The sequence below is a fragment of the Streptopelia decaocto genome, assembly GCF_964273445.1.
Source record: "Streptopelia decaocto genome assembly, chromosome: 5".
In the NCBI taxonomy this organism is placed as follows: domain Eukaryota; kingdom Metazoa; phylum Chordata; class Aves; order Columbiformes; family Columbidae; genus Streptopelia; species Streptopelia decaocto.
This window is the reverse complement of record NC_138659.1, coordinates 10786387-10804579: the sequence shown is the minus strand read 5'-3', so window position 1 is coordinate 10804579 and position 18193 is coordinate 10786387. Positions and strand designations below refer to the sequence as shown.

The following is an 18193-nucleotide window of genomic DNA, read 5'->3' as shown; positions in this document are numbered from 1 at the left end:
AGCAGAGGGAAACCACATTCAAGAAAATAGAGTATGATTACAGAAAATAATATGTCGCTGTATTAATTCTTGGATGAATTGCTAACTTGTGGAATTTATTGCTGCAGGACACGCATGACTCTGGTAGGACTCTGTTGAAAAGATGTGAAGTGGATATTGAAGCCATCTAGTCACTACAGGTGAAATTTATTTAAAAATTATGTACATCTGCAGGGTTTCAACAAAGTGTTAATTAACAAAGAGGAAATCTAGAGGGTATGTGCTTCATATGTGCGTAGTAGGCCTGTATCTAGCGGAGTCCCTCAAGGGTCAGTACTGGGACCAGTACTATTCAATATATTCATCAACGACTTGGATGAAAGAATAGAGTGCACTGTCAGCAAGTTTGCTGATGACACCAAGCTGGGAGAAGTGGCTGACACGCCAGAAGGCTGTGCTGCCATCCAGAGACCTGGACAGGCTGGAGAGTTGGGCAGGGAAAAAAATAATGAAAGATAACAAGGGCAGGAACAAGCACAGGTTCCAGTATAAGTTGGGGAATGACCTGTTGGAGAGCAGTATAGGGGAAAGGGACCTGGTCGTCCTGGTGGACAGCAGGATGACCATGAGCCAGCACTGTGCCCTTGTGGCCAGGAAGGCCAATGGCATCCTGGGGTGTATTAGAAGGGGGGTGGTTAGTAGGTTGAAAGAGGTTTTCCTCCCCCTCTACTCTGCCCTGGTGAGACCTCATCTGGTATATTGTGTCTGGTTCTGGGCCCCTCAGTTCCAGAAAGACAGGGAACTGCTGGAGAGAGTCCAGTGCAGGACAACGAAGATGATTAAGGGAGTGGAACATCTCCTGTGTGAGGAAAGGCTGAGGGAGCTGGGGCTCTTGAGCTTGGGGGAGACTGAGGGGTGACCTCATCAGTGGTTATCAATATGTAAAGAGTGAGTGTCATGAGGATGGAGACAGGCTCTTCTTGGTGACAACCAATGATATGACAAGGGGCAATGGAACACAGGAGCTTCCATTTAAATATGAGAAGAAACTTCTTCTCAGTGAGGGTAAAAGAGCACTGGAACAGGCTGCCCAGGGTGGTTGTGGAGTCTCCTTCTCTGGAGACATTCAAACCTGCCTCCACACCTTCCTGTGTAACCTCATCTGGGTGTTCCTGCTCTGGCGGGGGGATTGGACTGGATGATCTTTCAAGGTCCCTTCCAATCCCCGACATTCTGCGATTCTGTATTTGGCTCCTTGGGCCCACTGATTGCTGGCCAGGAACTGCTGCTGAGTGCCCCATAAAGGCACTCCTGCTCTCATCTGGCAAATTTTATTCCCCTGTACAGATTTTCCTTATCCAACCCAATGTGTGCGCAAGGCTTCTGGTGTGTGCCTGATGAGGATGGAAGGTATGGGGTGCGAGGAAATGAGAGATTAAGAAAGATGCTGCTACGTATCCCTGGGTACAGGGGGAAGAGGCTTCTGTGGCTGACGGGGTTATGAGCAGAGGTTGTGGAGAATGTTTCTCTACATCACCCCTAGTGTGGCTTTCTTCCTACCCCAGCTCTTTGTTGCTCAACGGGGATACTTCTCCAGGGGTCTCGCCTTATCTGTTTCCTGTTCTGCTCTTCCCAGGAGGACAGCTGCCGTTTGGGTGCCACTGAGCGGCTTAGGCTTTGCCCGTGTTCCCTTTGTTTATTTATTTTCCACCCCTGTTGCACGATAAACATTTTCTCAAAGCATCATTGCCTGACATGAGCCTGTGCTGCGTGGTGCCGCCTGGGGCTCTGGGTTGTGAGAGGAAACAGGCACATCGCACTGCCATTTGAAACAAGAAAAAAAAGGGAAAAAAAAGTTTAAAAGATAAAGAAAAAACAGGATAAAAAAAGTTTTTTTAGAAAGTAAATAAAAGTGGGGGGGGAAGAGAAACAAGAAAGTGTGCTGACTTTTTAGGACCACGCTCACGGCCAATTAAACAAACACTCGCGGCTCCCGCGCGGGCGGGGAGGGAGCCGGGGGATCCCGGGGGGGTCCCGGCCCGGCCCCGCGCTGCCCCCGCCCGCAGCGCGGCGGCACCAGGCGCCTCCCTCTCCCCGCGGCGACTCCGGTCCCGGCCCCGCCGCTCCCGCTCCGCCTCCGCTCCGCACTTTGTATCTCGCCGCCGCTTTCAGTCAGCGGCGGGGCCGCCGCGCAGTGTCCCCGGAGCCGGGCGCGCAGCGCGGGGCGCAGCGCCTGCCCGCCGAGCCGCCGCCGCTGTCCCCCTGCATGGCGGCCGCCCCGCAGCCCTAGCCGGCCCCCGGGGCCCGGGGAAGGCGGCGCGGGAGTCCGGCGGGCGGGGGGAGGTTGGCCGGAGGCGGTGTCCGCGGCTCTCCCGCCGCGGCAGCATGGCGCGGGGCGGCGGGCGGCTGGAGGCCGCCGCTGCCGCCCGGAGCCATCGCCCGCGGGGCCGGGGAGGGCTCGGCCTCCTGTGCCTGGCGCTGCTCTGGGGGCTCTGTGGGCTGGGCGCCGCCGAGGCCGAGTTCTCCATCCTGGACGAGGCGCAAGTTCTGGCTACCCAGATGAGGAAACTCGCCATCGAGGAGCTGGGGGTCGTCACCATGCAGGTACGGCCCGGCCCGCGCCTCGCCTGGTTTTCCCTGCTTCCCTCCCTCCCTCCTCCTCCTCCACACGCTCTTCCCGATTCCTGTTTTGCCTTTTCTTTCTTCATTCCTTCCTTTCTTTCCTTAACCCACCCCGGTTCTTTTCTTCTTTGCAAACTTTCCTTCCCCCCTTGCGCCAGCCGCCCCGTTCCCCTCAGCCCGGCCCGGCTCCCCTCAGCTCCCGGTTCCCCCAGCCCCCGGCTCGGGCGGGGGGAACAGGGGCAGACTCCTGTTTTATTTATAATTTACACAATAGAAACGGGCAGAAAACGCCCTCCGGCGTCCCGAAGGCTGGTGTTCGCAGGGGGGCCGAGCCCGGGGCGGCTGCGGGGCTCGGGCTGGGTGCAGAGCTGCCTCCCGCCCGAGCGTCCAGCCCCCAGCCTGCCAGGGAGCTGCGATGAGCCCAGTCCTGCCCGAAAACGCTCAGATCGGGATAAAGAAAACGTTCCCCGGCCTGAGAGTGCGTTGGGACAAGTTTATTCAGATGCTGTAATTCATTTCGGGGTTGGGGTGAAGACGGTGATAAGAAGCTGTTTGCATCTCGGCCTTCGAGGTTGCATCTTAATGGGATGTTGCGTGGAGGGGCTGGTCGGACTGGCGGGGTGTGCTGGGACCTGCGGTACAGCCGTCGACTACCGACCCGCTCTGGGGGGGGGAAAGTGAAATCAGATCCCGAGCGGCTTTCGGGGGAAGGTATGGTCAGTAGCAAATGCAGTTTCAAAAGCCTCCCAAATTGAAAAGGAGATACTTTCATAGGATCAGCAGGGGTCTCTACCCAAATGGCCTTTTATCTTCTCTAAACTGGCTTCATTCTCTCACCTCTGAAACATCATTGTGCTTGACCGGCCTCCTAGGGCTGCATTTTGTCTGAGAAAACAGTGAGCTGTCTCTTGTCCTTGATGCTGAGAAGACGTGGATTTAAATGACTTCGCTTAACAAGGTAGATTATTGATGTACTAAATTCAAGGAAGTCACTTTTTTTTTCTATGCCATGCATACACATGCATGGATTTGCCCTCAAAAGATACGAGCATAAACCTGTGAACGGTGGAGTCTGTGGTTAATGCAAATTAAGTCAGTATAATTGTATTGCTAAATCTGTTTCTGGTATTAAAAAAATATATAGTACAATAATCTTAATACATATTGTTCTTAAAAAAGCAGCTCATAAAAACATACATGGTTACCTTGTGAAATACACCAGCCAGCTGTAGGATGAGCCGGGTTTTCTTTCCAACAATTGTACTGATTATATGAAGTCAGGAACAATCTGGATGCTAGTGCACAGGGATGCAAATAATGTTAAAGCTGTGTTTACAATTAGTTGGGTATTTAAGGCCCCAAAGTAATTTAATGCAATGAAACTGGTAGTTAAGCCCTTTTCATACTGAGCTCTATTTTTATATGCTTAATATTTTGGCTGCCTTAACTCCCATCCAGCTAATGCGCAGCCTGTCCTTTGCTCTCCCCTGTAACATTGTTACAGCTGTTTAAGATTAAAAACGGTGGGAACAAACCTCTGCTGATTTTAGAAGCTTCTTTGCTGACCTCCGACAGTAGAACGAAAAATGTTATGACATGTGTCACTGCAATCTGTGCTTCTCACTTGATTTTAGGGCAGAAATTTCCTAATCTCGCTCAGGGTTGGGTGTAGTTGTTGCAGAATTACCCTTTTCTCTGCCTTTGCAGGACTGTTGGTGGGCAGTGGTGGGTTATCTGTGCCACAGGACTGTTGGCACAGCTGGGATGCTTGGGGTGGTGCAAACAGGTGTTCCCCGTGGTGAGGCTGCTGCGCCTGGGCACAATGGAGGGATGGGAGGTTTTTAGAAGAAGAGTGAAGCACTTTTGGGCTTTAATTAAATCTAGGGGTGTTGTCCTGGGTTTAGAGAGCAATGTGGAGGCAGGCCCCAAATTGGGATGTAGTGAGAGGAAGTTGCGGTAGCGAGGGGAAGGATAAATAACCAAACATTTAAGAGCTGCGGTTTTCTTTAGTTTCACAGATTGTGGAGGAGCAGGTGGAAGGATTAAATGGTTCCCTTACGTGCACCAATCCTGCTTTGGTCCTTGGCTGTTGTGGCTCCCACACCTGCACATCCTGGTGATAGGCAGGAGGTGGTGTCACCAGCAGCTGGAGCGGGATGTAACTGGGAGAGGGCTTTGGAGGAAGGGTAGGTCTGTGCTGGAGGTGGGGAGGGAGCATCCAATGAGTGAAGGAGCAGGTGGAAATGCTTAAATAAAGTGAAGGTGAGAGGTTGGTTTGGGTGTGCCTTGAGTCTGGAAAAGAGGAAATTCTAGATGGAGCCACCATAAATGCAGGAGGGAGGATGAGCTGGAGCCTCCAGAGCGGACACTAGAGGAGCAACAGAAGAGGTAAGAGGAGAACCATGAAATTTCTGAGCCTTAAATGCCTGTGTAACAAATACAGAAGTTGTGCGATAGAAAATAAATGAGATTTCTGCTGGAGCAGCCACCAGTGCTATAAATGAGATCTGTCTTCTCCGTGTGGTACCTACTGCCTGTGATACATTCTTCTTCTACCAGTATTTCATGTAATTAGCCCAACAGCAATAAGGACTTAGTGTTTTTAATCTAATCGCAGTATTTTGCTTTGAGAGGAATAAGGTGCATGCACATCTGCATTGTAATATAGGCTGAAGCTATAGGAAGAATGGGGATGAGAGAGATTTCTGATGCCAGCATCAGTGTGACAATTGTTTTTGGCACTTGCAGCTTTCTATTTATAGACATTTGCACGAATACACTATCTGACTGTTATCTTTAAGTAATGCTTTGTTTTTTTTTTTCCCGTTTAAGTGCTCTGATTTCATATATAAATTTATTCCATGAATAGTACTGGAAAGAGCAACTGAGGATAATGTAGGTGACAGGTCACAAGATTCACTGAACATATTGGACAGCAGTGTGGTGGTTTCTTGTTTAAGGTTCAAATCAGAATATGCAAATTTGTATCACACAAGGTATTCACTTAGTGAGAACATGTGTTGTGCGCTGCGGTGCAGAAGGGCATGCGGGTTCCTGGGTGTCTGTGTGTTATCGTCCTGGGTGTTATTCCTCTGGTAGTGGCTGAATATAGAAAGTTGGTTAATTTTCTGACTTCCTCTGTTGCACTAATTAATTATTGTTCATGCTCTGTTTGATGGTTCTATCAAACCTGCAGGTAATGACATAGCTGCATCTTAATATTGCCTGTATTTCCTTCTATGCATCACGATATGGGGTGGTATGTACGTGCAGATGCTTGTGCCTTTATTTTCCATGAGCAGCAGAGCTGATCAAATCACTGTTCTCCCCAAAGTTTGTCAGTGCACTTTCCAAGTTAACCAGGAACAGCTGCGCCGTGATCTCTTAGTCTTCCCTCTCCTTCCTGCGGGACAGAGGGTGCTGTCTTGTGACAGTGGCTGGAGGAGAAGCCACAGGTTCATGCGGGGATGCTGTACCTGCAGCAGGACTCAGGTAGGGTACCGACAGTCACCCGTAATCCGTTATCTTCTTTTTTTTGTTAGCTAGAGCGTGTGTTGACAATGTCCATATTGTTACAGGGAGCAGCTCTTGGCAGCAGGCTGCATCCTTGCAAGACAGGGTGCAATCACGTCTCCGCTTGCCAGCCTCAGCACCCTGTTACTTCTCATTACTCAGTAGAATTAATCTTAAATAGCCCAGTGTCATAATTTACAAAGCGCTGGAGCTTGGTGAATGAGTGGCTCGTGTGACAGTCCTGCAATATATTCTCCTGGGCAGAGCTGACACTCAGCGGTAATTGAAAGCTAAGCGCCCCTTTATACTAAAATTATAAGTAAATTGGTGGTTGTGCCGTGACCTGGGCTGCTGGTGGAGTTTCACCATCCCTGTTACATTCCTCGCCTGATCCCGGTTGAAATTACAGAGTAGGGGTTGAAACAACTGAAATTTTTTGGTTGGGAGTTGAAGGCAGGAGAAGACTAAATCGGAACTTTGGTGAGCATTTTGTTTGGTGTTGGCAAGGTTTATCCCTCTGAATCTGCACGGGGCGTCCAAGGTGAGGACCGTTTTTTGATAGCGTGGGGCAGGGTAACATCTCCGCCTCCAAAATGGAGATATAATACTTGCAGGGAGAGTTGAAAGGATTAAGAAATGCTTTGAAGATGAAAAGCATTGTTAAGTGCTTCTATAACTTTCAAAATGCATGTTGGTGTTTCTAGCCAGATAGTAATGAAAGTTAAAGGCCCAGAGGGCCTTGAATATTTTTGACACCAGCTCTGCCCTCTTAATCCTTTACACTTACTCTGTGAAGGAAGCACAGCCCTTTCTCATTGTCTGTTACTGGTCTTGGAGGTTGGAAGAAAGAAAAAAAAGGCATTTTGACCCTGAAAACTTTTGACCCTGAAAACAGCAGTTTGCTTGTCATTTTTCTCCTCTGTGTGGTTGTGGTGTTGTTTTCTTTTATTTTCATATTAATACTGGCTCAGGTGATGTAGTGATGTGTAAAATAATAAGCAGCATAGTACAAGCTTCTCCAGGTTGATTAGCAAACACATTATTTATTTATTTTACTAATAACTTGTCTGGCTAAATGTTTCTTTCTGGCTATATAGGTTGTGCACAGACAAGAGTGACATGGAGACAGGGAGATGTCTGGGGTTTCATAGGGCAAGGATACCCTGACACCATTGTTCTGAAAAATCTACATTCTTTGAAGATTTCTGGGTGATGGCAAAGAGCTGCAGTCACTAGAACTGTCCATTTATTTAATCTCTTCGAAAATGGACACTGACAAAATGCATTTTATTTTTTTTTTTCCTAATGGGATGATCTGCTGGCTAATGACAGTGGATGTATGCTTTAGAAGAGATAAATCCCATTTTGAGCTGCACTGCAGACCAGTTGTAATGCCAGAACCGTGGTTCTCCCATCTCTGAAATCAAGGACTTCACACATTGCCCCACTTCTTGCTATGGGTATTTGCAAATAAATCTGTTTGTGGCTGTGAGGTGTTTGTGCATCAAGTGATGTAAAGCACCCCAAGTTCTCCAGCACCGGCTCTGAAACCTGGACCTCTCTGGAGACTCAGGCAAAGGACAGCACAGAAAACCACTTCCTTTTTTTTTTTCCCGATCTATTTTCAGGTTGTTTCCAGCTTGTGAAGCTGAAATACAATAGAAAAATGTAAGTAAGGAAGGCTGATAAATGTTTGACTATATATATATATTTTTTTAAAAAAAATTATTATTTGGCTGTAGTGCTCACTTTAGTAATAATTACAGAGTAGAAACCAGTGGAGTAAAACCTCATCTGTTTTACATGATTATACCTTGGTTTGAATCCAGCTCCAGCAGCCTTCTTTGAGGCTTTCTGAAAGCCCAAGACTGCAGCAGTTTTTTTATCCTGTTCCACACAGATTCTTTCTTTTCTGGTGTGAAACATTTCAAAGCAGATAGAGGTCCTGGTAGAAGGGCAGTGAAAATGGCTGTGCGGAGGAGACCAAGTCTGAATTTTTAATTAGGCTTTGAGTTGTTTCTTCAAAGTGTTGGGATGTTGTTAGTGATGTAAGTCTTGTTGCATTAACGAAGACTGGCATTTCACTTCAAACAGGGAAAATGCAGCTGTCCTGTGCAGATAAAAGTTGCGAAGTGTGGTGCAGCAAGGTGGGGTGGCAGATTATCAGGTGTCCCCTGCATGGCTGTGACCAAGGACCCTGCCAGTTGTGCTGGGGACTGGAGGGTTTATTAGCAGCAAAAAAAAAATCCAAGGACGCTGTGAAGCCATTGGGCATCTTCTCAGCTGTGGCAGGGCTGATAACACACATGTTAAGAAAGGAGAAAAAGTAAATACAGTGTGTGTGTGTGTTAGCCCACTTCTTTTCTTAATTCAGCAGAGGAGGAATGGCTGGTGCCTGATGATCTGAACGTGGCAGAGAAGCTGCTCTGCTACCGGTAGCTTGGCCAGGCAATGGTGAGAAAAAATGTAATGCTTATTGTCAAAATTGAGTGCTTTGCATTCTTTAAGACAGAAAGGCAAGATATACTTGAGATGGGAAGTAAATGTGAAGTATTACAAGATTTTTTTGTGCGTATGTGTTTACCAGTTATTATTTTATGTCTATTGATAAAAGGAAGTATGACATATTAACAGATGCTTTTTGTTGTTGTTTAATTTGTTTTCTGTTCATCAATTTTTGGTGAGGAATTAACAAAGAAATGATTGGAGCCTTGTCCATTCTTGTGTGGAAGAGCCCAGCTCTAAGGAATTATCCCAAATTTCTGCATGTCCTTTGCCAGGACGCTGCATAGTTTGGACTGCTCTGGGTTGGGGTATGTGAGCCTGACTCTCCGTGAAGCCTTCGAATGGCAATGCTTCCCAGGTCAGAGCTCATGGGGTTTTGCTGAGGAATTCAGCAAGGGTTGGATAGTGTCCCAGGAATGACTTATTTGCCTGTAGTTGAACAGGAAAATATTCACTTTTTTTTTTTTCTTTCCTATACATGGATAATATAGCTTAAAAATCAAAATTTAGGTAACTTATTTGACATATCAGTCTTTGTTTTGTACATCACAAATTCTGTGATGGTTTTGACTAATGAATATGCTACCTCTTCCTATACTGTAGGCTTAATGCAAAATAAAGTACAAAATTATATACTGCATTTGGCAGTCATTGCTTACCTGTAGTTTATTGTTCAGTAATGTGCAATGTAAATGAAGTCTAAAAGGATATCCTTGTGCTTTCTTTTCCATGGAAAACAGAATTTAATAACGTTGGTACTTACCCAGTCTCTGTTGTGAAGGCCTTTTCTAATATAAAATAGAGTGCATGCTAAGTCATTGCTTGAACCTTGTGTTATGTGTGTTCTTCCCAGGTACAGATTTCTGTATGATACTATATGTCTAATTTAGCAGAGAAAATCTGAGTTGACTTTTGAAATAATCATGGTGCCACAAGTAAATAATACTCATTTCCAATCCCGTTAAAAGTTTTAATGGTGTCACTTTTATCAACTGCCTGTAAGGCAGAGTCTCCCAGGTGATTTTGCAAAAGCATATTTGCACAATTAGGATCATTAGTAAAAACAAACTATTACATCTCACTTTACCAGCTCCTCAGCCAGAAGCAGCTGATAAAACCAGCTTGTCACTAGTGCCGTTTCACTTTGAGCACACGGTTTTGCTCAACTTCATGTTTTGAAGCTGCGACCATTCTACTAGTAGAACAGAAAAGCCCTCACACCTTTCTGAGAAACTTTCAGCATTTCTGCAGAGCTTTGGAGCCGGTGCTCCCTGTCGGTTTTGGCCATCTTTTGCACATGTTCCTGTAATGCAATAGAAATTTTTGGCTATACTTACGATTGTCACAGGTGGGAATGAGGCCAGGGAAAAGGGCTTTAAAATAGGCACATCTGGAAGTTGCTAGGAAGGTTTCTAGAAGCTGGAATGCCTTAAGCAGAATTTCTTGTGCATTCACCCTGTAAGGGTTATGGGAATATTTTGGTGTCACTTTTTGTGGATTTCAGGCCAGATTGAATGTGAAGGTTTAAGTTCAGCTTGATGGTGGGGATACGGTGGTACCACACCAAAGTGCTGGGGTGCTCCCACGACCTCCCCGTCTCTGCTTCGGTCCCTGCTGCTCTTGCTTTCAGCTAAGGAACTATTAGAAATATTTCCTCTTGGGCTGTACCTTCACCTCAGAAGTCAGAGTGAACAAAACCTGTGGAGGTGTTTGTGGTGATGAGGTGGAGAGGAGCAGGGACGGACTCCCAGAAATAGCAGTAGTGGGAGCCTGTTTGCCTGGAGCAAGTCATTGAGCCAAGGCTGGAAAGGGCTCAGCAGCCCTTGGGAAGGTCGCACCAAGAGCCAGGAGGGCTCTTCACCTTTTATTTGTTGGAAAATACCCTTCAGTACTTAAAAGCAGTCTATAAGAAAGATTGGGATAGACTTCTTAGCAGGGCCTGTTGTGACAGGATAAGGGGTGATGGCTTTAAGCTAAAGGAGGAGAGATTCAGGCTGGACATGAGGAAGAAACTGTTGCCCCCTGAGGGTGGTGAGAGCCTGTCCCAGGCTGCCCAGAGAGGTGGTGGATGAACCATCCCTGGAGACATCCCAGGCCAGGCTGGACGGGGCTCTGAGCAACCTGAGCTGGTGAAGATGTCCCTGCTCATGGCAGGGGTGGCACTGGGGGAGCTGGGAAGGTCCCTTCAACTCAAATTATTCTATGGTTCTATGAAAGCCCAAATCCTCGGCAGAGACTGGTTGCGTTTGACTTGCGCTAGTCCTATTTTGCCTTGAAACAGCAAGGAAGAGAAAAAACAATTGTGTGATGCTTTTCAGGGTGAAGTGGATGCTGCGATGTTGTATGCATTGGCAAGCAGCAGGTAAGGAGCCCTTTTTAGGAATATTCCATGACAGATGTCTTGGTATGGCCACAGAGGCGTGCGCTTTGTGGGAGCAAAATTAAGTTTGCCTGATGTGTTTGCTTTCAGTGGTAGCCTGTCCATTGCAAATCAACATGTGGGCAAATGCTGATGGAAGACTGGCACAGAAGAATGTCATTTTCTGGATATTTTTATTGTTTTGTTCATAGTCAGTGCACTAGCACATTATTTCCTCTTGTTTTTTTTCTACTACAGAAATCATATGGGGTTCCTCGCTTTTGATTTTGGAGTCTTAAACACCATTTGGAGGAAAAGAAAGAAGCAGGATCTCTCATTGTTGCAAGGCGTGTAAAATGGAGCAGTAAAGGCCAGTTAAACTCAGTGGATCATTGGTTTCAGTTCAGTGTTTTGTTACCAGTGGGGGCTGGAGTGGGTGCGTGGTCTGCAGATTCAGCTTCCAGCTGACAGCAGCCGGCATGGTCAAACCCTTGTGGGCTGAGAGAGGCCAAACCAAGGCTTTACAGACAGAAATTTTGTGTTGCGTGAAAGACATGTGAAGGTTAAAATAAAAGGATATTTAATTTGGGGATAATACATTTTACAATTTTAACAGTTAAAGGATATTTAAATATGCTCCAGCTGCAGTCTAGGTAGTTGGACTTCTCTGAGCATATTGCTTGCCCAAAGAACCATGTGTAATGTGAATTTCTTGGTTGTCTTTCATTTATTTTGCCAGTGGCTATTGAGGACTGTCAGATGCGATGTGGGATTTATTCCCTTGGTCTGGCTTGGTGGAATTCAGCTGCAGGAAACAAGTTACAGGGAAAAATGCACTTTCTGGGGCAGGTAGGAAAACAAGAATAAGCACTGAGGGTGGCTCATTTGTCACATTATGCAGCAGTGATCAAGTGTCTGTTTCTAAACTATGTTTCAAAGTTAGATTAAAATTAGAAAATGTTATTCCTGGAAACATAGTCTCTTGTGTTTGCTTGTAGGAAGTCCTGATTTAAAAACAAAGATTGAAATACATTGCAGGAAGAGGATGAAAATTGCAAGCTTCTCTGTGTTTCTTAGTTTTAGATTAGCTTCACCAATATGAAGGGGGCAAATATAAAGCTGATTTCACTTATGTAGCCTACCTTCTCCTGTGAGTAACTGCTCAGTAGTGTAATTTGGGAAGAAATGAAGTATCTTTTTCACTTTTTATTTTTGACTGATATTTATAATATTCTGGCTCTTCCTTTTGAATTCTGGTGCTGTTGTATTTTGTGTAGCCCTGCATGGTTTCGGTAGCTGCTCTGAGCGTTATACTTGATGGTCTTGAAGTTGTTAAAATTGCTCAGCTGTGGATTGAGCTGTTCTTGGTGGAGGTACCTGTGCTGTGCTGAACTTGCTGCTGGGATTGCGGGATTTTGTTCTGAAAGTTGTGTTTGGTTTTTAATATTTTAGATATTGATGTACTAACGATACTGTATTTCCATTAAAACTACTGGACGCAAAGCTGAAATTAAAATAGCTCCAACATTACCATACTAGTAGATAAGTAGCTTGATAGAAATTACCATTTATTTCTGTTTGGTATGAAATTGAATCTATTTAATTTTAAAATACTGATTCAGTGTGATGTCACATAAATGTAATTTTGCCTCCCCCTTCATATTTATGTATTTATTCAGTAAGTTGTTGACAGTAAGTCTAGAAATGCATCTAAAAAAATACATTTGGGTAATTGCAACCTCAGACTTTTCAAACGCTGCTTTTTCATACGAATCCGAGAATAGAAAGTCAGCCTCCAAAAATAAATGAAACCCAACATACATCGCCATGGTTTTCAGAGCTTGAAATGGATGATTTCTCTTTGGGGAGCAGAGGTGCAGCAGCTATTTTGGGAAGGGAAGAAGACTTGGAGTCGGGACAAAATGAATGCAGACCTGTTATGTGAAGGCTTGTTTGAAAAGTAGGACCTGCTGAGTGTGCTCTCTGCTTCCAGTGTGTCATTTGGATGATTTATTAGAGCCTGAAAATTCATGCTAAAGGGAAAGAGAAAAACCAAATAGCTAGAAATTGATGATGCAGTCATAAAAAATGTTAGTAGAGAAATACATTGTTGTGGGATCCTTTGGAAATGTAATGAAAGCTGTTGCCCCCTCTGAGCCAAGTTAGATGAGAGCTGCTTTGCTAGAAGAGCACCTGGTGTAGGTCAGCCTTATTCTGGACTTTTAACCTGTTCTTTATGAATCCACATCTTGGTGCAGCTTTGATACCAAAAATTGTGTGTTTTAAGCCTTTGACCGCAAACCTTGACTCATAGGTGTTTCCATGAAGTTGTTCTTCAGGTTCTCTCGTGCAGACTGAAGGTGCAGCAGAGCTGGATTTCTGCTGCCTTCCAGCATTGTTCCACCGCCTCCTGAGCTCTAGCTGAATCACAGAATGCTTGTTTTGTGTTGTTCTTGCCATTTGCTGTCTCCTTCCTTTCCAGTACCACCAGTGTGCTGGGAGTGATTTCCCTGCCCATCAGCATGAGTTGAGCCTTGAGCCCTCCTCTGCATGATGGTATGGCAGAGACACCTCTCCAGTCAGCATAAGAAATAATACACGTTTGCATATATATATATAAAATTTTTGCATATATTTTTATATATATATGTTGCATACATATATATATAATAACACGAAATAACATGAAATTTTGTACTTGATGGAAGATAGGCCTGAGGGGCTGGCAGGGAGCCAGGTGGGTGCCTGGCTCTGTGAATGTGCAGACCTGCAGCTCTGCGGAGCACTGTCTGCGTGACAAAACCTAGCAGTTTTGCAACTGGCCGCGCTTCCTCTGTGTCTGCAAAAAGGAGCTGGGCTGGGGTTTTGCTGGGAGGTGACATTTCATTTTAATGCCGAAAACAGATTCGTGGCCTTTTTGGGATTCTTGCTCTGAAATGAGGTTAGAGCCAGTGTTAGCGTCGGGCCCTAAGTCTGATTGCCTGCATGTCCAAAAATATATTTAAAATATTTAAACCTTGCTATAGCAAGTCTGTGGGCTGGCGGTGTTGCTGGCTGCAGATCCTGCAAAGGCTGGAATGTGAAGCTGGCGTACGGCCATACCCACACTGGTGAGGACTGTCAACTTGTGGCCTTGCTTTGATGCAGAAAGAAAAAAAGACAGGTTTTTAGATTTTTTTTTTTTTTTTTGCCTTTCGGTGGACAGAAAATATCTTACTTCCTCATGGGGGGAGGTAGGAATTTATATATACCTTAGTTATTCAAAATCTTGGGAGATTCTGAGCCCCCATGGGCAAAGGAAAGTGAGAAAAACGATGTAGAAAGGGGTATAACTACGAGAGAGAGAACTGATAAAGTGGCTGTTTACTGCTTTGGTTTGGATGAGAGCAGGAGCAAATCCTCAGGAATGGCAGCTCACTGGTTCATCCTGACAGCACGATGGAAGAGCAGGATCTGATCAAACCCTTTTTGAACCCTCCTGTTGTCAGCCCACCAGCACGGAGATGCTGCTGTCCTCTGAGCATCTGCCTTTCGTGCAGCTTTGCCATCAGGGCTCGAACTGGCCTTTCTGTTTTATCTCTGAATGGTGCCAACTGCAGTGGTCGTTGTCTGAGGTGCCTACATGTTGCCAAAAAAAGAAATGAAAGCATTAAAATGTACAAAGTGCACCTTTGGCTGTCATGGGTACCAGACCTATTTGAGTATTACTGTAGAGGAGTTGTGAAGCATTCCCAGCTACTCATTTTAAACCCCACTTTTATAGTAATAGACTTAAAAATCTTATTGTGTAGTTGAGTTAGTGACTGAGTCTTCACTTTATAATCTCTTTATAAAAATGTATGCACATTAACAGGACGTATTTAATAGACACACTGCCTAGATGAAAGGGCGCTTTGTGGAAGGAGCCTTTTGTGCGTTTCTGGATCTCTCAGCAATTCCTGCGGAGCTTCCCAAGTCTGGCTGACACGGAGCAGTGGAGGAAAAGACCTTCTCGCTTTCAGCTTGAATGGAGAATAATGGGGAGCGAGATGGGAGTGGGGGAGGGAACCCTGCTCCCTGACGCAGGGACGATTGGTTTGGGCACACACCAGCCGAGCATTTAACACGTTTAGTTCGTCCTACCCCCAGCTGGGGCTTTGCATTTGCAATGAGCTCTGTGCTACCCAGCCAGCGCAAGTGGGGCTGCAGCAACAAAAGCGGCTTCAGCCTGGGGAAATTGAGACAACTTTTGGTAGTCCCTGTATTTCTGGTTTGGTCCACACAGCAGGTTTGTCTGTAATGACAACACCAGAATAGCATTTGATTTTTCTTTTTTTCCCCCCAAACTGAGATCTAGTGTTATCTTTCCTCTTCTGTTTAATCTCTTAGCTGGATTTTGGTATTTTTTTCTGTATGTGGCTCACCACAGATTCTTGGCAAGAAAATGGTTTTATTTCTTAAAAAATAAGGCTGCGAGGTCATGGATATGTTTGGTTTGACCTGGCAAGCATCTTCATGAGAACAAGAATCTTGTGGATATCTAAGTTTCCACTAGCCAAAAGAACTAAACTTCAGAAAAAAAAAAAAAAATCCAGAAGTTATCCAGTGATAAAAATATTTGTTTTTGCAGTTGCTGCTAATTAACATGCTCCATGGGGTTACAAGCAGAGAGAGCTTCACCTTATTTCTGTTTGCAAGGACACCATAAAATGCATTCCAGTTTGAACCACCTGAGTAAAGATTCAGAGAAGATAATTTTTTTCAAAGTAGTTGGAATAGATAGAGCACCTGAACTTTCTGAGGTTTGACAGCAGTTCTGTCTGTAATTATCTAACACTTTTCTATCCTACTGGCTTAGTGAAATACTTAGAGAAACACACGGAATGTATGCTGCACAGTAGTACTGTGAACTACAAAAAAGCATGCAGGCTAGAAAGCTAGAGTGTTTTTTATTAAAAAAAAAGTTCATTCATTTCATTGCATACTTGGTGCAGGTTTTGTGTTCTTCATATCTAGCATTCTATGATTCTATGATCTTCACTTTCTTTAGGGGAAAGTTAGTTGAACATTTAAGTGAAAATCAGGTTCCTACTTTGCCAGATGAACATTTCTCATGAAAAATAATAGATTTTTTTAATAGTTACTGCATGCTTTGCAGACTGGGATAGCGAGGTGTTTTGTTTTGTTTTAAATCAGAACAAACCCCAGTATTATTGTTATTACTATTTTATTTTTGGTGACTGAAAACTGAAACAGGAAATGACCTGAGACACAGTTTCCATGACACCCTCTCACTTGAATCCAGTTTTTGAGAAGATGAAAGGCCCAAGCAGTCTTTTGATAGTGAGCAGCTAATTGGGTGGCTGATAGAGGCAGGTTTTTCTATGTGGAAAAAAAAAAAAAAAAAAGAGAAAAGAAGTGAAACAGCTGTGTTTTGGTACATATGTATAATCTCAGATAAAACTCTCCAAGGACAAGGAAATATAGTAGTACCTTAGTGCAAGGAAAATTAAGAATCTTTGAAAGCATAAATGTGGCTTTTTCGAGGGTGCTTGTATTTAAAAGAAAAATCAACTGGACCGAATATGTTAATAAATACTGAATTTATAAAATCAGAACAGAACCTCTTGCTTCATGCAAAAATGTGGTGTTGGTTTTTGTTTCTGTCTAGACAAATCCCAAGAAAATAGCAAAGTGCTCATTTTTTTTTTTTTCTGTTTTCTTTGCTCACTATATTCGTACCCAAAAAAAAGTGGTTAGAGCATCCTGCAGCCAGGTCTGCTCTTGCTGCAGCTCATCTGAGGGCAGTCCATGAAATTCCTGCCTTTTGAGCCTTGCTGTTGCTCCTCCTCTCCTAGTGTGTGTTAAAAAGTCACAGTGCAAAAGTAGAATGTAGCAATGTGTCTTTTTGGAATGTAGATTTAAATCTGAGAAATCTCTTCTGCTGATAACAGGGATGCTGATCAGGGTGTTAATGTACGCGTAGTCTTTGTGCTGGACAATAACCTTCCAAGACACAGCAAAGAAGAGAAATATCTAAAATAAAGTTAAATACTTAGCACAGGGACCTTTGTTTTTGATAAATAGTTCCAATCTCGGGTAATGAAGCTAGATATTCAGACAGTTTAAAATGAAGTTTATTTTACTTTCTGGGACTTTGTGCAATATGGATTGAGTGCAGATTCCCTGTATTAATATAGATCAGCTGGATGGAAAAAGAAAGTACAGGTCATAGAGTCCTACCTTGTTCATTTTTCCCTCTGCTGTCCCACTTAGTTTGGAAATTCCCAAGAGTCTGGACAAATTATTTCTCCTCTAAAAGTGGGTGTTTTTAAGCTGATCAACTTCTGAGGCCGTTACTCCTGGGGTTTAGCATCTACTTCTGATTTGAGGGACGAGTCCTGGAGGAATCCTAGTGAGTAGAGGGGTAGAGCAAGATGTGGCTGATGAGGGTGCAGTTTCTAAGTAAAGTAGCAGTATTTGCTTCTGCTGCAGCATCTGTAGGTGTTACAGATATTTAATATTGCTTAGGAGAGGATCTTGCTTGCCTCCGGTCCATCCCTTGGGCTCTCTGGGCGGGTTGCACCCACCTGTGCCGTCAAACACAAATCCTTTCCCCCACCTGCGGATTAGCCTGGGCTTTCATGAAGGGTTGGGTGGATTTTCATGGCTTGCTCCTTCTTCAGTAGGTGTTTTTCTGTCCAGGTGGAGAAGATAATTGCCTTATCTAATGTGCTTCTGGCTACTGTGTGTGGAGTACCTTTGTTTTCCCATGAAATTTTGAAATACCTGGAAGGGAAAGTCGTAGGAGGAGTGTTCTGATGTCACTGTTGTCTTGGGACCTTGTGTGCTCTCCATGGCCATGTGGTGCCCTGTTGGTCCTGGAAGTGTTTCCAGCTGGTTAGTGGTATGGCCCGGTGGCATTTTCTCTTTTTAAACTTTTTACGCAGAATATGCTGTCTAGGTTGGCGTACTTCATAGTCTGGTTTTTATCTCCTGAATATCAAAGCAAGCCTTTTATTTTGAATGCAGGAGATTAGGATCTCCCCACTGAAAGCTATCTAAGCCAGCAGTTGCTAGTCTTTCACAAAGACTTCAATGGTTTACGAACCTAAAAATCTGCTGTGCCATCAGTAAACAACCAACAGGAGATGGGTCTGGAGGAATTTGGCTCTGGCTGATGGATGTCAGATATTTTCGCCACACCATCATGCGCTCGTAGCTGCGGCAATGTGG

General features: G+C 44.7%; 1 protein-coding gene across 1 annotated transcript in view; it reads left to right on the top strand.

Moving 5' to 3' along the window:
• Positions 1–2321: 2321 nt before the first annotated feature.
• The window catches only part of CACHD1 (cache domain containing 1), a 101570-nt gene continuing 85698 nt past the window's right edge, over positions 2322–18193 (top strand). The window contains exon 1 of the mRNA XM_082052840.1: positions 2322–2583. Within this exon, the coding sequence (XP_081908966.1) occupies positions 2365–2583 (219 nt within the window). The 5' untranslated portion in view covers positions 2322–2364. The remainder of the gene's footprint in view (positions 2584–18193) is intronic.